This window comes from Amblyomma maculatum, chromosome 10, assembly GCF_055883805.1.
Source record: "Amblyomma maculatum isolate TAMU_Amacu chromosome 10, ASM5588380v1, whole genome shotgun sequence".
Classification (NCBI taxonomy): domain Eukaryota; kingdom Metazoa; phylum Arthropoda; class Arachnida; order Ixodida; family Ixodidae; genus Amblyomma; species Amblyomma maculatum.
Genome location: NC_139353.1, coordinates 24,213,500 through 24,233,941, shown reverse-complemented (window position 1 = coordinate 24,233,941; position 20,442 = coordinate 24,213,500). Strand labels below are relative to the sequence as shown.

General features: G+C 44.0%; 1 protein-coding gene across 1 annotated transcript in view; it reads left to right on the top strand.

The window, feature by feature from the left end:
• The window catches only part of LOC146175884 (uncharacterized), a 56,501-nt gene that overhangs the window by 11,580 nt on the left and 24,479 nt on the right, over positions 1–20,442 (top strand). The window contains exons 8-21 of the mRNA XM_084582249.1: positions 689–760; positions 858–944; positions 1,753–1,899; positions 4,964–5,114; positions 6,569–6,681; positions 7,961–7,999; positions 8,880–9,020; positions 11,080–11,205; positions 12,210–12,386; positions 14,494–14,682; positions 15,196–15,305; positions 15,439–15,519; positions 18,624–18,737; positions 19,223–19,295. Of these exons, the coding sequence (XP_084438375.1) occupies positions 689–760; positions 858–944; positions 1,753–1,899; positions 4,964–5,114; positions 6,569–6,681; positions 7,961–7,999; positions 8,880–9,020; positions 11,080–11,205; positions 12,210–12,386; positions 14,494–14,682; positions 15,196–15,305; positions 15,439–15,519; positions 18,624–18,737; positions 19,223–19,295 (1,620 nt within the window). The remainder of the gene's footprint in view (positions 1–688; positions 761–857; positions 945–1,752; positions 1,900–4,963; positions 5,115–6,568; positions 6,682–7,960; positions 8,000–8,879; positions 9,021–11,079; positions 11,206–12,209; positions 12,387–14,493; positions 14,683–15,195; positions 15,306–15,438; positions 15,520–18,623; positions 18,738–19,222; positions 19,296–20,442) is intronic.

Genomic DNA, 20,442 nt, shown 5'->3' with positions numbered 1-20,442 from the left:
TGTTCTAGTGCGATGTCACCCATTTGCTGCCCGTACAAACAGCATGCACACAAACGTGCACTCTCACTCACACTTGCACATACACTCACCCACGCTCACTCATTCATTTGCTCACACACGCACACATATGCATGCGGAGAAAGAGAGACAGAGGCAAGGGGAATTTTGTCTGTGACAATAGTTGTATACACAGTGAGTCGCTTGGTGCCTAGCCCAATCGTGGTAGTCGCATTGTGTGTATGGGAACGAGGAGCAATTCTGGGCACATCCTGACTTTTTGGCCCACATTGAAAAGTTCGGGGTGGTGGAAATCAATCCAGAGCTCCCTGCATTAGTGAGCTTCTCTTCCTATGGTGTAACTTGAGCACATAAAAGGGTGCTTATATCTGTGCGTACACAGAATAAGACCAAAGCGGAAGAGCAGCAGCTTCAGACAGAGACAGTAGAATTCAGACTTGCTTAATTTGGACTAATGCTTTGATCCCATCAACGCTAGATAGATGCCTCTAATTTGGGCTCTGTATTATAGCTGATTTTTTAATCATCTCTAGAGCCTGCGCGATTGTAACTGTATTTGCCGTTGCCTTATTCCTCAAGTCTTTCTCCATTTGTCTTGTCCTTTGGGCAAAACACTTTTATGTCGCGCTTGGAAGTTTCCATCACTAATGGCTTGCTTTTGCTATTTCAGAATCTAGAGCTTGTGCAAGATGCGAGAACAGCCAAAGCATATAGAGATGAAATTGACATCCTCAAGGAAAAGGTCTGTGTTTCATTTAAGAGTTCTCGGTCAAAACACATTTACAAAAAGTAGAAAAAAAGAAAGGAGGTTCTGAGACAAAGCTGGTGTTCTTTTGCAGGTGTTGAAGCTGGACAGACTTGAGACCGAGATACAGAGGTACAAAGACAAGATGAGCGAGCTTGACTTCTTTCGAAGCAGGGTGGAGGTGAGCATTGCATATATTTTTTGTTGTTGTTGAGTTTCAGCTTAAGGTTACTCTTGGGGGCACTGGTGATTTGACATTGTGTGTCACAAGTTGTGTTCATTGGACGTTAAGAATACCAGAAAAATGTGTGCCGGAAGTTAGCTTTATTTTATTTGTCATCTTATCTTGCTGAAACCTAACATGTGGGTGATGCTGACTTTAAATATTTCACCTGGAAGAAAAGGTATGGCAAAATTGCATATCCTAATTAGATCATTTCTTATGAGGCATTATTATAATTTCTCATTTAAAAAGAGCTAAATTTTTAAGAACATTCAGACATTTCCGGAGGTCCACCGCACATTGGAAAGCTGCAAAATTTTTTATATAAAAAATTCAGAAAGAAAACGTATGTAGAAAAAAGTAGCATCAGATTTGGTCTAAATGCAGATATATCAAGTTTAAGGGAAAAAAGGATGGTTTTGAGATGTAGCTAAGGTATTGCTGAAAACAACCGTACCAAGTGCACTGAAATGCTCCGTAAGGCAAAAACATTTGACAAAGAAGTGAAAACTTGAGAAAAAAGTATATCAAGCTTTACAGCCACTTCCACTTTTGTCTGTTGAATTTACGGGAACGTTAATGTGGAACTTTAATTTCTCTTATTTATGAAGGTTAAGCTTAGTGAAGTGAATATGCCACAAAGATTTTTCAAATCAAATGGTCCTCTGAAACAGTCTTGTAGGTTGTCATAGTTGGTGCTGCCTTGCAGGAACACAATGGGGGGTTGTTTGTCCACGTTTAACGTGTGGGTGGTTTGTGTTCTCAGGAACTGCGTGAGGATAAGCGCATCCTGGGGGAGACCAAAGCCATGCTGGAGGAGCAGCTGGAAGGCAGCCGGCGCCGGGTGGAGCATGCGGTCCAGTTGGAGGCTCAGCTGCTCAAGACCCGTGCCCTGCTCAGTGAATGTACCCTGGTATAGCTTCTTTGCTTTTGCAAGGCGGTTCTCTCCTTCCTAGTGTAGTCTGTAATGGTAACCCGTGCTTATTCATGAGTGTCGCTATATTGATAAAAAATATGGCTTTGAAGAGATATGTTTGAATCAATAAATTTTTCTGGTAAAGTATGAAGATGCAAGGAAAAAAAGAGAACTGGCTTGAAATGTCAAATCAGGTGTGAAATCAGCTGTGAAAATGGGTTAGATCTAACAGTCCATGTACGTTTTATAAATGCAACAAGAGAATGACTCCTTTTTCTCTTTTTGAGTCACCTCTGCTGCACAAGTTCCGGTACCAGCCTGGAATCAGTTTCAGTCCAGTCTTGTAGTGGCTTTCATTGGCATACACAACTTTCCATCTATTTTAATGAGGTGACACGGTCCAGTGATAGAGGAATCCCCCCCCCCCCCCCCCAATGTGGAGTAAATTTTTATTGATTGAGTAACGGCTCATTAGCGTCGACCCAAGTGCTGTCATATGGCTACAAAAAAAAACTATACAGCTTTCGCATAAATTTCGTGGTTTGAAGAAAAAAATTGCCCTAGTCCTAACCTTGCGCCGGGATGAATTCTTTTTCAACTACAAAAGTTTTGTGGGAGACGTACAGCTTTTCTTTGTAGCCGTATGACTGCGCTTGCATCGATGTTGATGAGCAGTTACTCGCTCATTAAAAAGCTTCCCCCCTTTGGACGTCTTCCTCAATCTTCCTGACCAGTGCAGCCAGTCCACCGCAAGTATAGTCGCATGCTAAAGTTAGAACAGCAAAACTGTGCTTGCCTTCTACAGGTAGGAGAGGTCGAGCAACCACGTGAGCGCATGCAAACTAGCGTGTCCAGAAGAAGGTGTGTAGGGCATAGAGTTTCTTACTCTTACCTAGAGGGAAAGCTGTGCTGCCATCTATGGGAGTTTACATGGAGTTTCCAGAAGACCGGTTCAGCCACCATGGGCGCTCAAAGCATCATGGGCCGGAGAGCTACCGAGTGCAGAACTGCAATTTTTGTTCAAAACTAATGCAAAGATAAACGTTGTTCTGCCGTAAATAATGTCGTAACATTCAATATTGTGACTTTAAATTGCAAAAAGAGAGAGAAACAGCATGTCAGTGTGAGATTTATCCAACATAAGCGATGGCTCTTTCTCCTATTGGCTTAGTTTTGAGCAGCACAAATACCAATATTTCGCACTTAATAGGCACACATTGAAAGGAAAAAAACATTTTGGAAATATGTATGGTTGTGCAATCACTTAAGGGAGTTTTTAGTGGCGTTTCGGGAAACAGAAACCTTTTATTGGCGTCTGCTTTTGCGCCCTCGCTACTATGGCTTTTGCGGTCTATGTACGCACCTCGAGATGATGATGATGATGAAAAAAGAGACATCATAGTAACGCCAATCCGTGCACCCTAGAAAAAACAGACTGTCCCGCACCAAGTAGGAGCCCGGCCCATGATTCTTTGCGTGCCCATGGTGGCTGGAGTGCTGCGCCCTCAGCTTTCCCTCTAGTTAAGAGTGTAAGCAACTCTATGGCTGTCAGTAAGTTGGTCAAGCTCAGCTAGTGGTTACCATGGTGTGTATGTAGCATTGCCCTGAATGTGGTAAACCTTGGTTACAAGGTTTACCTTCAACGACTTCAGGAGTTTGCTGCTTCAGTGATCGCTTCAGTGAATTTACTGGCTTATGGGGTAGGCCTTCATGATGCAGCAGTTTACGGACCTTTTCTAAATACGTCTTTCTTGTACTATTATGGCTACAGCACAAATAAATTATGGACACGGGGATGTAATGAAACACACCCAGTCAAGACCACAATAAATAGTGCCTTTTCGCTTTGTGTTCTTGTATGAACTTGCCAGTGATTTCAGTACCTACAACTATATCATGTCTGTTAAGGTGGACTGGTGCGAACAACAAAGACACTGCCCATTTATGTTGAATATTTCATCTCGTATGCTAGGAAGCGGGGTATTATTGTTAAATACAACTGGCTGGCCTCCTTGGCTGGCCTCCCTAGTGTATCTCCTGGCGAGGTTGGAGATTTCCCCTGCATTAAGCAGACGAGAAAGTCTACATCTACTTCCCAGTCGAGTCTTAACGTTGGTTTATTTATTTATTTTAAATAAATAAACCAACGTTAAGACTCGACTGGGAAGTAGATGTAGACTTTCTCGTCTACATCTACCTTTTTGGTTTGAACCAAGAAAAGGTTTGAAACCTTTTCTTGGTTTAAATGAAAGGAAGGGCAAATGTCATCTCACTTTGTCAAAAGGATGGGTGGGGGGGAGACATCTGGTCCCAACCCTTAAAGAAAGGCACATTGGGTCTCACTTTGTGGGTGGACACTTGGACACTTGTTGGCGTGAGGAAAAACAGACAGTAGCACAGACGGGGGGTTGCAACTCCCAGTTCATGTTTGTTGCCCCGCCACGATGGTGCAGTGGTTATAGTGACCATTTACCGCTGGAGTACCTGGGTTTGAGCCCAACCGCCGGATCGATGGAGGTGAAACAGAGAGGTGTTCGTGTGCTGTGCAATGTCAGTGCACGTTAAAGATCTCCATGCAGTCTGGACTAGTCCATAGCCCTTCATTACTTCATTTCTTCCTTTCTGAAACAGAAAAAAAGTGCAGATGCTGCTCCTTTCCTTTTTTGTAAACCAGTTATTATTATTATTATTGCTGCTGTTGCTGCTGCTATTGTTATTATATTATTATTCGCGTTGGTCTTTTTATTCATTCACGTTTGTGTGTTGTACTGCACACTGTCCCTGTTTATTATCCCCCCTTGGGCATGGTTTTGGCATGCTTTAGCCAAATGAAGTGTAATGCGCCTTTCCTTTCATCCAACTGAATAGAGGGTTTAGACCAGAAATAAGAATAAATTGTAGAATATAGATAGACTGTCTAATTTGCTTCCTCTAGGCAGGCCTCGATTTGCCTGAGTTCCATCACAGCCACGTTAAAGAACTCCAGGTGGTCAAAATTTACAGAGTCCTGTGTATGGCGCTCCTTGGCGGGTTGTGTGACACCACCCGGCAAATGTTGCAGGAGCGTGACCTGGACCGGAGCCAGGTGCAGAAGCTGTTGGAGCAGAATGCGCAGCTGCGCCTCGACCACCAGGCGGCCCTCGACGAGAACGTGCAGCTGCAGGGGGAGCTGCAGAGGCTGCGCTCGTCCTCCACGCAGGCTTCTTCCCCACGTGAGCCCTTTGATTGCCCACTTTTCATTTGCCGAGTGGTTGGAGGATTTAGTTGCTACGACAACCTATTCAGGATTTGAGAATTACTAGGATCTTGCAGAATGCTATAAACTACTTTAAATAAAAAAGAAAGGAGATGAAAGGACTCGACACATACCAGCAACCTCTAATACTAGTCTAATGTAGGCCATAGTTACGTGTATGCTGGGAACTTCTTCATTGCTTGCGGGGGCTAACGCCTGCAAGGAGAAACTGAGGAAGGAATAAACATTAGTTCTTTTGTGCAGTGCCTTACCAACCAGCTCACTTTTAGCTGCTGTTTAGAAGCCTCTCTTTTTCAATACTAGTCTAATATGAGCCATAGTTACGTGTATGCTGGTAAATTCTTCATTGCTTGCGGGGGCTAACGCCTGCAAGAAGAAACAAACAATAAAGATGTAACCTGGGCCTGCAATGCAAGCAAAAAATGACTCGTCTTTCGTACAGCTAAGGACACTGTTGTTGGCAGAATACAGTATAGCCTCATTGATATGTCCTCAGTTCATACGATTTCCCGCTTCATACACTCAAAATCGTGGGCAGTAGAGCATCTCCCATAGAGTTACACTATTTTTCACCAAGTTAGTATGTTCTCGGGTAACACAATTTTATGGTTTCTACGTTCGAAATTTCAAATTGTGTTCGTATAATATGTTTTGCGATCAACCGGGGATGTGCTAACGAGCACTCGCAACATGAGAAACCAGTCAACGGTGCTCACCCGTCACAGTTGCTTTCCTGCAGTGCCATAGTGCAAAGGGGCGAAGCTTCAATAAAAGCTGACATGCGAGGCACCCGATCCTGCGGAAACATGACCATGAGGAGAAACAAGATGGCTTCTTTGTGGTGCCTGAGGAGCATGGGGATGAAGAATTTGATAATGTTTCACTTGCGTATGAGCAGGCTGGGTCTGGGGGACACGCACAGGAGCAAAAACGCTGCGACTGTAACTTGTCGTGATAACTTCTCCACATGTCACTGGTGTAAGGGGGCGAAGCATCCAGAAACACATAAGGAACCGATCTCGGCTGATCATTGCCTTCCATGAACCGGATTCGAATACTAAATTTCTTCCTTGCTGAGGACAACGCAGATACAGACTTAATTTTGTAAGAGCTAAAAAAAGAGCAGTGGATGCTTTATGCGTATAAACACTAATCAGCACTTTAATGCAGTGAAAGTCTCAATTCTAAATGCCTTTGTAGCTCATTAGCAGTTAAATTTTTCAAAATCATTTGGTTTGGATGTGACATTTTCCCAGATAATGTTTTTTTCCTGCATTTTTTTAAAAACATATCAATGAGATTTTACTGTATCTTTATTATGGGGCCATGCTTTGGAACTCTGGTGAAACAAAAACCTCATAACTGAAACAGAGAGAGATGAGAGAAAGGACTACCTTCAATTCTGTGCAGGCACTGAGAACAGCCTACTGGAGCAGCTGAACACGGATGCCGAGACCAGGGCACTGCACTTTGAGCTGGAAAACAGGCGACTCCAGGTTCTCCTTGACGAGATGAAAGCTCAGGTCTGCTTTTGCTCGGTTTTTATGAGTGCATGAAATAAGTGAGTGATGTTTATTTAATAAACTTGAAGTCAGTTATGGGCAGGCTGCTATCTATGTATCTGCTTGATGCCACCAGTTCATTTTGTTCAGTCATCTAAGGGGCCACTTTTCTTTTTTCCCACAAGTGCTATGCACCTTTTTCGTATTATATTCACATTTTTCTTCATGTTCACTCTAGTATGGCTCTGTGATACATTTAGGAAGGCATCGAATGTATACAATTTCAAATATGGACCAGATTAACAGGCAGGCTTTTAATGTCAAGTAAGCATCCCTTGGAGTCCTGCAAGATTTGCTTTTGGATTCTGTCATCTGATTGTAAGAACCCCTTCTTGGCAGCAGCAGGTAAGAGTAGATAGTGCATTGTCAGGGTGCCTAGCAACCAGGAAAACCGGGAATTGTCAGGGAAATTTTATGTCCCATGAGAAATCAGTGAAATGTCGGGGAAATTATAAAACATTTCGCCAAGTCAGGCTTGGCTGAGCTGCCACAATAGAACCAACACACGCGTGATGTGGGTACTTAATGAAATTGTGGGAGCACTGCGTGAGGGTAGTATGCAGCAAAAAGCAGGAATAACTGTTCCAGCAGCGGCCAGTACGGAAGCAATCAGCAAGCTGTGATGCCAAGCCAAAGGTCAAGCGCGCGCGCGGTCAGCCATATTGGATTGGATTGGCTCGGCTGTTTGCAGGGTAGGCGGCTCACGTGCTCTGAGGCTGGCATCAGTACGCTTTTAATTTTCAGTGAACTTTTGACGTTCTTAATGGCCACTAACACTAATGACAGCTTTTTCACTATTGTAAATTGTAGAATATGATTAATAAATCGCTTTTTGTTGTGAATTAGTTGTCTACGCTGATTATCATCAGCAGCTACATTTTTGAGCCTCATCACTCATCAATGAATTTGAACTGAATTAATCAGGGAATACCTGGAAAAGTCAGGGATTTTAAAAATAGTGGTTTGCTAGACACCCTGGTTGTATGTACATAACGAATTTTTGTTACATGCTGAGCCTCCTTTGGCTATTGAGTGAGTTTAGTTTTGTTAATTTTATCATAACTGGGGTTCTGCGGTACACATTGAAGTCTCTCTATCTGGGTGTTTTTGCTTTTGCAGTTTTGTATTTTGTCTGCCATCAAACTAGTGTTTTAATGCTCATAGATTGATCACAAAAATCTGTGCGTAAAAGCAGACTGCAGTTTTTTCTTAATTTCTTTGTGTGTCTTTTTCTCCTTAGGTGGAGGAGAGCCCAACTAAGGACGAGCTTCGGGCACAGGTGAGAGTACTTGCAGTCATATTTACAAATGAAAAGTCGGCTACAACAAATTTGAGGGAAATTAAATCACTGGTCGTCATTATACAGCCTATGTTGATAGCACTGGCAATCGGTGGTTTGGAGAGACATTTTTATAATTTTAGAGCAAACCAGCTGTGGCCTTGGCCTTGGTAGGCATTGACAAGGCACCTTTCATTGACTGGTCAGTCAGCAACGACCACTATTTTCACTTGTCACTGGTTGATTCTGCACATTGGCTCAACATTATGGTGTCTGGGTAGGTTTGGGTGCCCGTCTCGGCTGCGGGAGGTGGTCAGTTCGAAACCCGCCGCCGGACACCTACCAGTAAAATTGGGTACAAGCGTCCCCCGGCCTGGCGCCCGGCTCTTTCAGGGGTGTGCGTTTGGAAGAGGCTCTGCTAACCCTGCTGTTGTGCTCCCTCAGGAGCTTTTGCCACGCGAGGCGGGCTTATTGTTGTCCGATGGCGGAACTGATCACTGCCACATCGGCGCAACTATTTAGGCCGTGACACCTTTTCCCAAGCATTTCACCCCAGAAGAGCCGAGCACCAGGCCGGGGAAAGCTTGTACCCATTGAAAAACCGGTGGGTAACCGGCGGCGCCAGGGATCGAACCCGGTACCTCCCGAATGCGAGGCGGATGCTCTACCACAAGGCCATCGCTTCGGATGCTTTCAACCAAAGCATCTTTTTGGTTGAAAGAGAGGGAAAACTGTTAACTTCAGAAAAGGTGAAGAGGTGAGCTAATTAAAACATGACGCTAGGCTACATCAGGAGAAAGGCAAAGAAAAGGAAAGGTTCTAGTTTGGTATGTAAATGAAGCATGGCATGCTAATGCTTTGCAATGCATATTTCCTTCAGTGTGCAATAGCCAATGAGCGCCTCGAACAACTTGAACAAGAAAGGACGACGCAGGAACAGCAGCGGGAAAGCGACCTTCGTCGAATAGCGGGCCTGGAATCGGAGAAAGCGGAATTGCAACGTCAGCTTGAGATCAGAAAGGTGACCTTCCTTTATCCTGTTTACACTAGTCTGCTTGATGCCATGTTCGTTATTATGTTTCCAAACGTTAAAAATAAGCACGCAGTGCATTTTATTTTCTAGCGAGATCTGTAAGTCACTTTCTAAATGAACTAATGAAAACGTGCTTCTCACAAAATAGCTTTTCTATTTAATTGCTTATGAATCTCTTTCGTGCACATCGCAAGTGCAGAAATTATTAGTTTGTTCACATATTGCTGTTCCTCTGAATCAGAGACCCTGTTAGACCATGTTGTTGCAGATGGCAGCTGTCTGCTGAAAAGACTTAGTTTGGTTTATAAACTTGCAGCAGCATATATTGAAGCCTTTGAACGCTTTGAGTAAAAGGGAAGTCTTGCTGCTCTGCATGTGCGAGAGTTTCTTTTAGGCTGTGCCATTTCGCACCGTGTAGGGGTGTAAGCATTTCACAATGGTTGCGCATGTATAGTAAAAAACCTTACCGTAACTGGGTAAATTGAGGTGTGTCGTATATAAGGTGGCGGCTTATCAACTTCTTTGTTGAATGCCTCTAAATATGAGGGGTGTGTCTTATACAGAGGTGCGTCTTATATGCTGGAAAATACTGTAGCTGAAATCAGGCTTTCTGGATTTCTTTCAGTAAGGAATATCTTACTTCAGTGTACATTGCGGTATGAGGGCATGGTCCATATGAATTAAAGCATAGCTGCCCAGTGGCTTTGCATGAACATTTTATTTTCTTTATTTTCTGTGGTGAAGTTTTTGGCTTTATTCAGACTTCACTTGACTTGGCTTATGCAAAAGCATTGGAGCATATTGCTCTGTATAATGTTGATATATCTTGTCCAACCAAATTGCTGCACTTATGTGCAGCAAAACCTCGTTTATATGTTTTTTAGAAATGCGGAAAGGAAAACGTATGATCCAAGCTGCCTGATTTTGAAATATTTAACTGCTGAATGAAGTACAAAGGAATTTAGAATTGAGACTTTCACTGCATAAAAGTGGTGATTAGCATTCATAGACATCAAGTATGCATGGCACTTTCTTTAGCTTTCGCAGAATTCACTTCGTGTTTTTCTTGTTCTCAGTGGGGAAAATTTAGTAACAAATCCGGTTCGTAGAAGGCAACGACGAGGCGGCATCGCTTCCTTGGGTGTTTCTATATGCTTTGCCACCTTACGCCAGTGTCATGTAGGGAAGCCATTGTGCTGGCTTACATTTGCCGTGTTTCTGCTCATGTGTGCATCCCCTAGACCTGGCCCAAGTTAATGTTTCACTCCTACGCCCTTAAGACACCTCAAAGAAGCTACCGCGTTTCTCCCCATGAAGTCGTGTTTCCGCGGGGACAGATGCCTCTTATGTTAACTTTCTTTGACGTTTCGCCCTTTTGCACCTAGGCACCGCAGAAAAGCAACTGTGGTGGATGAGTGCCGCTAATCGAGTTTTTGTGTCGAGAGTAGTCAGCACATGTCCGGTCGATCACAAAACATATTATACTACTACAATTTGTCAAAACTTCGAACATAGTAACTGGGAAGTCGCATTATCTGGAAACATATTATCTGGGAGAAAATTAGTGTAACTCTATGGGAGATGTTTTACTGCGCTGCAGTTTCGAGCATATGAAATGGAAAATTGTATGAACCGGGAACATATCAACGATGTTCTACTGTATTAGACTATAAGTGCAGAATTTGTATAATGGTGTGATCTATGGTGTTGAACCTTTAGTGGCCTGCAGGTCGGTTTTTGTTTGCTCTCCTAGCTTCATTTGTGGGGCATTTAAAGTTGGACAGATAGCAGGAAAAGAGCATGGTATAAAGAACAAATTTTATATTTTATTTAAGGTTGCAGAATGTGGACTTGAGTTAGATGTGGAATGCGTGAGAAAAATAATTATGGGTTTGTCGAAACAGTGGAGGGGGCTTCAAGAGAAGAGAAATGCTGTCGGGGGTTGTTGGGGTGGAATAAGGCAGAGGAGAGGTAGCTTTAAAATGTAGAGGGAGACGCTTCTGTCCTTTGGTGGATTTATCCTTGCTAATGGCAATGATCTTTTCAGAGCGAGTGTGCAAAAATGGAAGAAGTAGAAAAGGCTGCTGCGGCATCAAGTTTAGAAGCGCAACGTCTTCAGAAGGCTCTTGACGCGTCACAGACCAGACTGTCCTCCTGTAGGACAGAACTCCAGGTGAGGTGGCGAGACAGGTTTGTAGAGTGATGGCCTCTGCAGTATTTATGTGACTGACGTACAGTACACTGAATGTTGCATCTAAAACACTAGAGCTCATGTTTGTAACTCAGTTGTCACAAACTTCACTCAGCTTTGAGTAGCAACTTGGTCATCTCAGGAAAAGTTTACAGCTGTGTTAAATGTAGTGGAAAGAAAATGTGAGCAAGAGTAGAAATTAAAAAAATGATGGCATAATGAATAGTACCCTGTAGGCATACATTCTTTCCTTGCTGGCAAAAAAGCCGTCTTGTCTGGGGATGAAGCCTCGGCCCCGAGGAGATTAATTAATACAAGAGCCACATGCCGCCTGCCAATGGTGACAGGTGGCAGAATAGAGGAAAACTTTTCTTTTTTTTTTATTTCTGGGCTTTGGAAGACATCAAAATGCAGGAAACTTTCCCTTTTGATGTGTAGGAAAGAGACAAAATACTCGTGTATAACAAAAAATTATGTATAACAAAAGACTTGGATCTTATTTAAGTTTTTAATGTTCTTCTTCTTACTACTTGGAATTGAAGGGTTGTATGCTTTTGCATTTGCTCTGCATTAGTGAAATGGATAATCCAAAATTTAACCCCTGATTTAGCCCCTGCAGTACAGTCACCAAGATTAGTGAAAATACTGGAGGTTAAAATGACTGAACTAGCCTAGCTACATTGAATTTAGTTTAACAAAGAAAGCTAGGGTTATTTTATTATTATTTTTTTTTAACTATCTGTCTGGGTAGGGGTGGAAATGAGTTTCGTTTATATTTGAAGTTGGCTTTCCTTTGTTCCCTAAGAGCAGTAACTGGGGGACAGGCCAGAGGCAATGTATACGTTAGCATGTTTATTATAAGGTTTTAAAGATAGTGGGGTGCTTGCAAAGCTTAAACTAGGGACCAACTTGCCAATAATGGTGCATGCACCTTATAGTTTGTGTAAGTTTTAATTAGCAGCTGCTGCACATTGCTTACTCTGCAGGCTGCGGAGGCGGAGAATGCAAAGCTGCAGTCAACATTGGAGTCGCTCAAGAGCCAGCTCCAGCGGATGCATAGCATCGAATTGGAAGGTGCAGACATGGAAACGTGGCTTCACCGTGTTGAGCAAGAGCGGCGGTCGCTGGAGCGTGAAGCAAGTCGGCTTCGGTCGTCACTCCAGGTTTGTAGGCATCCAATCTCAGATGCTTCTCCTTCACTGTCTTCCCAGTGGAGCACATTGTTTCCATTGCTGTAGCGGCAAAAAACAAGCCATCACAGGTGCTGTAGCCATTTTCACTCTTGGAAGAGCTGTAAATATATCCAGTGTTCTGAGGATAAATGATGGGAAAGTAAAGCGAGCCATAAATAATAAAATAATCGGCTCACTGGAAGGGAAAGGCACAGCATCTGCCACACTTGTTTCTGTGGACACCTGATTGCGCAGTAAGGGAAGGGAGGAACCTGGGAGTGGAAGTGAACAGAGAGAGAGGAGCTGTAGTGGAGGGCAACGGAGTAATTTTTACCACCTGAAGACTTTTAATGTGCATTGACATCACACAGCACGCGGGCACCTCTCCATTTCGCCTCCATCAAAACGCAGCCGCTGATGATTGGCATTGAAATCGGGTACTCTGGCATTTGCAACTCCATTTGCAGTTTTTGACCTAACATCGACAAGAACAGCCAGTGGAGAAAGGCTTAAAAGCCATCTTGCGATGGCAGTGATGCTGGAACTGTTAGCACTGTTTTTAGTTATTATCCACTTGTATTATGCCTGCAGTTCCAAGGCTCAGCTTGGATGAAAAAACAATGCGTGCACAAGTATTATATAAACACTGCTGTTCTTCACTTTCAGAAGACTCATCATTCTTTCATTTTTATCGCAGGTGTGTTCATGGCATGTTTCAGAGCAGGGGCATTTTTATACATCTCTTACTGCTGCTCACTGAGGGCACTGTAAATAATGCAGAAATATGTACTCTTTGCTTGGCTGCAGCTAAAAGTCAAGCTGCTGGTTATCTTTTGATAACACACTCAACGGCATACAAACCAGCCATGGCAAGTCGCAATGTCAGTAGCAGAGGGATGCAACATGCTGGCATGTCCAGCATTTATCTCAGCCGAGACAAGAATACAGGTTAGCAATGTTCGAGGAAATGTTCCTGAGGCAGCCAAAAAATGTGAAGGGTTCAGCACTGCTGAACTGCATGTGCAGAGAAAGCATTCTTCTTCTTCGTCTTCTTCTTTGTCTTCTTCTTTGTCTTCTCCTTCGTCTTCCGTGGTGCCGACGGCCTGAAAACCTATCAACTTAAGTTTTCAAGCGAATATTTACCCAGACATGGACTGGGCGACAGTGATGCTTCAAAGCTGGATGGAACAAAATGGTGAGATTGGTGCCGCACGCTTGAGTTACTCGAGCCCAAGACCAGAGGTCACCTTTCTGCAGTGCCTATGCAGGGCTGGCATTGTACTCGGCTCTTCTACTTTGGCACCTTCGCTTGCTAGCAAATGTATCTAAGCTAGAAGGGGCAACGGCTGTTGTGGGAGGGTTGTTCAGGGGAGCTCAGGTTTACGGTCCTGGTGAATCCCCACAACATTTATCCCCACTAAGGCCATAAGTAATGTGTCTTCTCAGATGTTTCCGGGTCATGTTTCTTGTCCAATGTAGTGCTAGTCTTTGTATGTGGTTCTTGAGTACCAAAGTAACACTGCTTTGAATGGTCAACGCTTCTTGCTAGCAATAGTAGGGTACCACATCTCTGGTAAGCTTTGAAGTTCACATCCAGAAAAAAAAATAGAGCACAAAGATGATGAGTCATGCTACTGCATGTGTTGTTTTTTCTCTCCCTCTCTTTTGCTTGGGCTTTACTTTGGGCTACATGTGTACTACTGCACTCAATATGATCTGCAACAGGTTAGCAGTGACCCTACTGAGTTTTCTCCATTATGTTAAATAGGTGCTTTTTGACACAGAGCACCAAACATTCACAAACATTCAGGATATATTTCCATCAACTATTGTAAGCATGTCTTTTCAGTTCTGCTTGATTTGTGCTGCTTCCTATCATTTGCTTTGTGCATTGCAGCTCATATTGAGTGCTATATAGTATGTAAAGATTGATTATGCTATGGCTTGAACCAGTGCAATACAAGAACAACTTGGAACAAGCAAATAGGATGGACATAAGTGCTATTCATCCTCCTTACTTTGCTATCCTGCTTCGTCTCTGCACTAATCGTTTTATTCATAAGCTAGATTATAAGTGACGCCTCTGTTGTCTATCCAGGCCAAGGATGAGTCGTTGGACGAGCTGTCTTCGCGTGTGTCCTCTCTGGAGCGCGAGAACGAGCAGCTGCGCCGGGAAGCTCAGAAGGCAGCAGCTGCAGCTGTGCACGTGCGAGACTTGGAACAGCGCTGCCAGGAGTTGTCTCAGAAGGCTTCGTTGGAAACACAGGCACTCAGTGATCTACGACAGGTACCTTCCCAATTATGAGGTCCCAATACAGCCTTCATGCTCTGGGATAACCTTCTGCGTATTCTCTAATGTACTTTTTATATTGTGACGGATGAGGAAGAAGCAGGCAGGGGCGTGGGCAGGAGCGCTCGCGCTAGGCCCGCCACGATTCATTAAAATGTCCTCTCACTGTCATCTAACACCATCTCTCTATTCTCTTTCTCATATGTCCCCATATGTCTAAATAAAATCCTCCTCTTCATCATTAAAAGAAAAAAAAAGCTGCTGCTTGATTGATGTGAGTGCTGTTGTAAAAAGAGGTTGGTAGGTAGTTCATATTGATAAGGAATGTGCTGCCTTTTTAATTATTCCTTGAAGTGTTGCACATCTGCTTTTTCACTTCTCCTTCTCTTCATTTTTTGTTAATCTTTCTTTTGGGTGGATGGGGAAGGGCTGATGGCTTATGGGTTCTCATTGAGTCTTTGAGAACACTGTTGTTCCTTGGCCTCATTCGCATTGGCCTGCTCTCTGCAGGAGCTGGTAGATGAAAAATTGCGCAATGAGCAGCTGACCAGCGAGCTGGAACGCATTGCTACAAGCTTGGAGTTGACGACAAGCCTGTGGAAGACGCAAAGGGAGAACAGGTGGGTCCATTGCATGTCAATCTGTCACATAGATTGAGGCATGTTAAGTGGGCTGTTTGCCCGGGGATGCGTTGCTCTATTGTACATAGAAGATTTGCAATTTTTTTTTTTTTTTTTTTTTTTCTGTGCTCAGCCGGGAGACACGAGAATCTCCGAGGGAGACAACCTTTGCACCTCTTTTCTGCCTGGAGAAGACCAAAGCAGTCTTGGAAGAGTAGGTGCCTTTTGATCCTGAGTGGTTTTACACGGTCACAGAGAACAGAGCAAAGTTATGCAAAAATTTTGTGAGCTCTAGTATCTCTTTTGTTATTGCTGTGCAACATCACAGGTCCTTTATATATGCCCTTTATTCTGGTTGTTCGTTCATTATGCATATTTTGAAAAACCAAGTGAAAACAGAGCTTCGTGATGGTTACCGCACCTGTGAATGCTGTTCACAGGCTTCCATGGCACAAACAAGAGTAGAACTGACTTCAACAACACTGCCACCCAGTTTTATTTTGCCATATTGGCTCTGGAAAATTTCTTGGCGTTGGTTAGGGTGTGACTATAAGAGTGACCACCCAGACTGTGACACGAGTGAACGGTGCACTAGTCTTTGCCACTGTGCTTAGAGGGCGCTCTAAATTCAATGATGCTGCGAACTGCGCTAGTTTTTGTTTCACAACGATGCACAAAAGGGATGTCACAGATCCGTGATTGTGTGGTTGGCCCAGTGCCTCTTCCCTTTCCTCCATTTTTTTTTTCTCCTCGAACTTTGTGTCTCACCACGAACGTTGGCGCCACTAGACCTAGAAATGTACCCTTAAGGGCACACCGTCTAACAATGAGAATGTTTTTCTAAGCATCAAGTTTTGATATTTTGACTATTTGGACAAGCTTGGCTGTTGCTGTCTCAAATATATATATATATATATATATAAAAAATTAAAGCCAGAAATTATTTGGCAATTATTAAAATACTCATTTAAAGCACTCACGGTGGCTGTAAGGGGTACAGATCTGACCCATTTTAAAGCACGTGATGTATCAAATAGTGCCGTCGCTCGCTGTCAAGCTTCTACAAGCCAGTAGGCCTGCACTTTTTCTCCCCAAAACCGGCTTTGCTACCTCATAACAGGTAATAACAATAAAAAAAGAAAGTTATTTTTCCCACCAAAACCAAGCCCTTTCACTGGCCCATTTTATCACTTATAGCTGTGTTTTTCTCAATTTCTTATTTTGGGCCAAACTTGGCTTTGACGCACATTTTGAATCTACTTAGGTTTGAATGCAATTAGTGGCAGCATTAGGGCTCAAGTTTTTTTTTTTTTCTTTATTGTTCAGGCACTAGCCACTGAGAAGGAAACACCGGACATAAAATTTGGAAGGCGCTTAAGCTTCGCCTTCAAGAGTGGAACGCGATAGCGTTATTGCACCTCGTTCGCACCGCCCAGCGCTACCGGCACTGGTAGACGGCGCCGCTTCCATCACACGTGTCTCAAGAGCGAGCGCGCAAGGCCCTGCAATACAACACCCGTCGACCTGCCAAGGAGTGTAAGACAATGCGCTACGGCGCAGCAATCACTGATGAGGCGCCCCACGTCGGACTTTGCACTTACGAATCACGCGGTGAGCGCCGAGCAACGCAGTGTTCGGCGCGGCAACGAAACGTGCGCCTGAGCAAGCGGAACGAACCAAAGAACTCGGTGTCTCGGAGGGAGAAAGCCGGGCAACGACACACCATGAAGGCGGACGCGATCATGGGGCTGACGCCTTGATGGGATCGTCCTCTATCTCGCTTGGGAGCACCACGCAGAAACATGATTCCTCGGAAGCAGCTCGGCACACATCGCAGGGGACGCTTTTCCAGCAGAAGCGCTACGACGCAGCGATGACGTCAGAGGCGTCCGGCATCAGACGCTGCACCTAGCAATCGCTCTGTGAGCGGAAAGAGGAGCCGCATCACCTAAACACCACCGTTCGAGTGATGCACACTGGATGTTGGAAGGGGAGAGAGCGAGAAAACTTATTAAACGCAAGGGTATTGGGGCATCCTCGCACCGGTACCCGCGCGGCCCGAAGGGGAGAAGTGGGTGAGCGAAGATAGTGATCTAAAGAAAGGAAAGACGCTTGATTCTACAACCCGTGAGGGTGCACGGCGAAACGTCAGGGGCGAGTGGCGCGCCACGTGTCGGGGCAGCGCCACACATTGCGAGGAGGGGTTCTTCTGTGTTTGCCACAAGATGGCTCTGCATGTGCGCAGAGCGCAGAAGAAATGTAGCGGAAACATACTTCGCTACTCGTGTAACTGCGACTTCTGTAAGTAACATGCTCATAATTACCGATATACACCGCAGTATAACGTTCTACGCCACGTTTCTAAGGCAACACCGCATTCACTAGAAGCGCTTTTGTACCGCTTTCAAGCATCGAACTCATGGCTGCGTGGTAGCGTCTCTGTCTCACACTCCGGAGACTTTGGTACGATTCCCACCCAGCCCATCTTGGAAGTTGCTTTTTATTTATGAAGTGCATGCCTGATTTATCGCTAACGGCCAACGCCGCCGATGCCGACGACACCGGCTTTTCTCCGACACGAGCTCCTTAACGCTGTCGCGTTAAAACTGTGCCAAAATGCTGCATACTAAGAGAATGACGTTACCTGAGCTCAGTTGTACACAGTGGAGTGTTACAGACAGGGAAATAGTTTCCACTGCTTCGCGATGCATAATGCCATGCCCAGCAGCTGCACAAGAATGCGCTGTTCTTCACTTATGCATGAAGTTTAGAACAAGAAAGCATCGGGCTATCTTGGAACCAAAATTTTGAAAGGTGGAGTCAGGCTCTATAGGTGGTGCAATGTTTACTCGCCTAGCTCTAGTATTAAGGCAACAAAAGTTTTCAAGGTGAATGCGTCGTTAACTAAAAGCAACGGGTAAACAATTTGTAAAGTTCATTCACTCGTGTATGTACTCTTTTCATCCTCAAATTTGCATTTGAGAACTAGCTAATGGTATGTTTTAAGCTGGTTTCATTTCGCTAGAAGGGCATCTAATGATAAAGACGTTAGTCTTGAACTATGATTCTTTTTAGTATGAGGAGTAATATAGTATTTGAGATACCTTTTGAAGCAGCATTGTAAACCACTCTTGGTAATTCGAACTTAATTTGGTCCAATCACCATCAAGTGCACTTAAAGAGGCGTAGCTTAATCTGCACTTTACCTACAAATAGTTCACCCTATTTGATTTCAGACAGTCGAAACATTGTCATGTGCACCTCGCAATTTTTTGAAAACAAAGAAAAACCTTGTTTTGTTTGTTTCTTTGTCTGCAGGGTTGAGAATCTGTCCAGTGTGAGTGCGGAAGACAAGCGGTCCAAGGCTGATCGAGAAGCGCTCCTACCCAAAAGCACAGAATTGATTGAGTGTGTCCCGGAATTGTCCAACAGGTATGGACGACATGCACTGTACTGTGTTCTGTATTTCTTTGAGCTTTTCAATAGTTCAAGCACCTTGGCAAATGCCTTTTGTTTGAAGTTTCTTTGATTGTATACCTAATCGTGAAATGCGGGGCGTTTGCTGTCGAGCTTAGTTTCACTTCAGCTAGGGGAAATAGGGATAAGTCCACTGCATCTCTCTGTTACCATACTGTAAAAAAGCAGAGATGCCACAATTTGGATGGGTGTTTTTTTTTTTTTCTTTGGAATAGTGAACAAGCTTAAAGCGTGTATGTGCCATGATGTCGAACTCACCTACACCAACTAAATAATTTATAACAGTTTTTTCATTGTGCAGTTTTGGTATTGGTTTCAAGCATCAAATGATGGCTGCAACATCTACAAAGCGAAAAAGCACGTGCTTTGAAGTCTACAATGCATTATTGGAGCATAGCATACTGCATAAACAATTATATAAATGGTCTTTTTTTTTGCAGCATCGACAGAGACAAGCTTATCTCAAAGAAGGTTGTGGAGCTCAAGGAGAGCATTTTGGCCCTTGAAAAAAAGGTGGGCACAGGCACACAAAAGGCTTTTCTTTCTTTTTTGAGATTTTGAATGGCTTTGAATGGAAGATGAAGAGAAAATGTGGAAAGCGACCCGCAGTTGCATTGACAAGTGTGAATATCGGTTGCGCTGCGTGGCTCCCTGTTCGCATGCGACAGCCGATCGCATGCCCTTTGCGACTCGCAAGTGTGAATAGACCTTAATATTGATGCAAGATGCAATGACAATGAGCGCACTTGCAGTTGATGCACTCGAAGAAAGAGCACTCTCCCCTTCCATTATCGGGGGCGCCAACTTACTCCCTACCTCCACCCCATCCACAGGCGGCAATGTTAGAGCGGTGTGGTCTGCGCCGCACAGATGTACCCAGCGCCATAAGTCTCGCTTATCATTATCACTTGGTTCGGCTTCTTTGCAACATGATGGCTCCACAGTTTGTACTGGCTGGTAGAAAAATTGTTTTCTTCTATGTACTAAAGCTGCCATTGCCGCGGTACTGGTTGACTGTGCAGCCGATGCAACCTCATCATGTTGTGCTGTCGTGTCATTGGCATGGTCATGGGCTTCCCAAGTGACTTATTGCTTCCCAGAGTGTCTCACTCTGAGCCAAAGCTTCAAGTATTGGCTGCTGTTGGTAGTGACACCTGTGACAGATTCTTTACAGGAGTTTTATATCATGAAGGCCTTTTGCATGTTTGGAGATATGAACGGTGCAGTTGGATCTTCTCTAGCGTTGTCCAATATAGGCACATTGTTGTCTTTATCAGTAGAAAAATATTGCAAAAACATTGTGAAATACATCAGTGGAAAAACATTGGAAAAACGTGTGAGCAACATCTACAAGAAAGTTGAAGACAGCCTAGGCCCTATCATCTGAGAAACTGTGTGCCAGCTGGATGTGATTCGCCTGTTTGCTCAAACACGGAAACTCACAGAGAAGTTGCGACTCAGCTTTAAGCGCCTTTAAGGCTACATTACTAGCTCTAAGGGCTCTTTGGTGGCAAATATAAATAGTGAACTTCTGTGATCCTACATGAATACAGCTGGCCTTCCTTCATAGAACATCACAGGTTTCATTCTATGCCAGGTCAGTGAATAAATTTAGGCTGCTTTCTTCGGGGCATATTGCTGCCTCTCGTGTAGCTTTTCC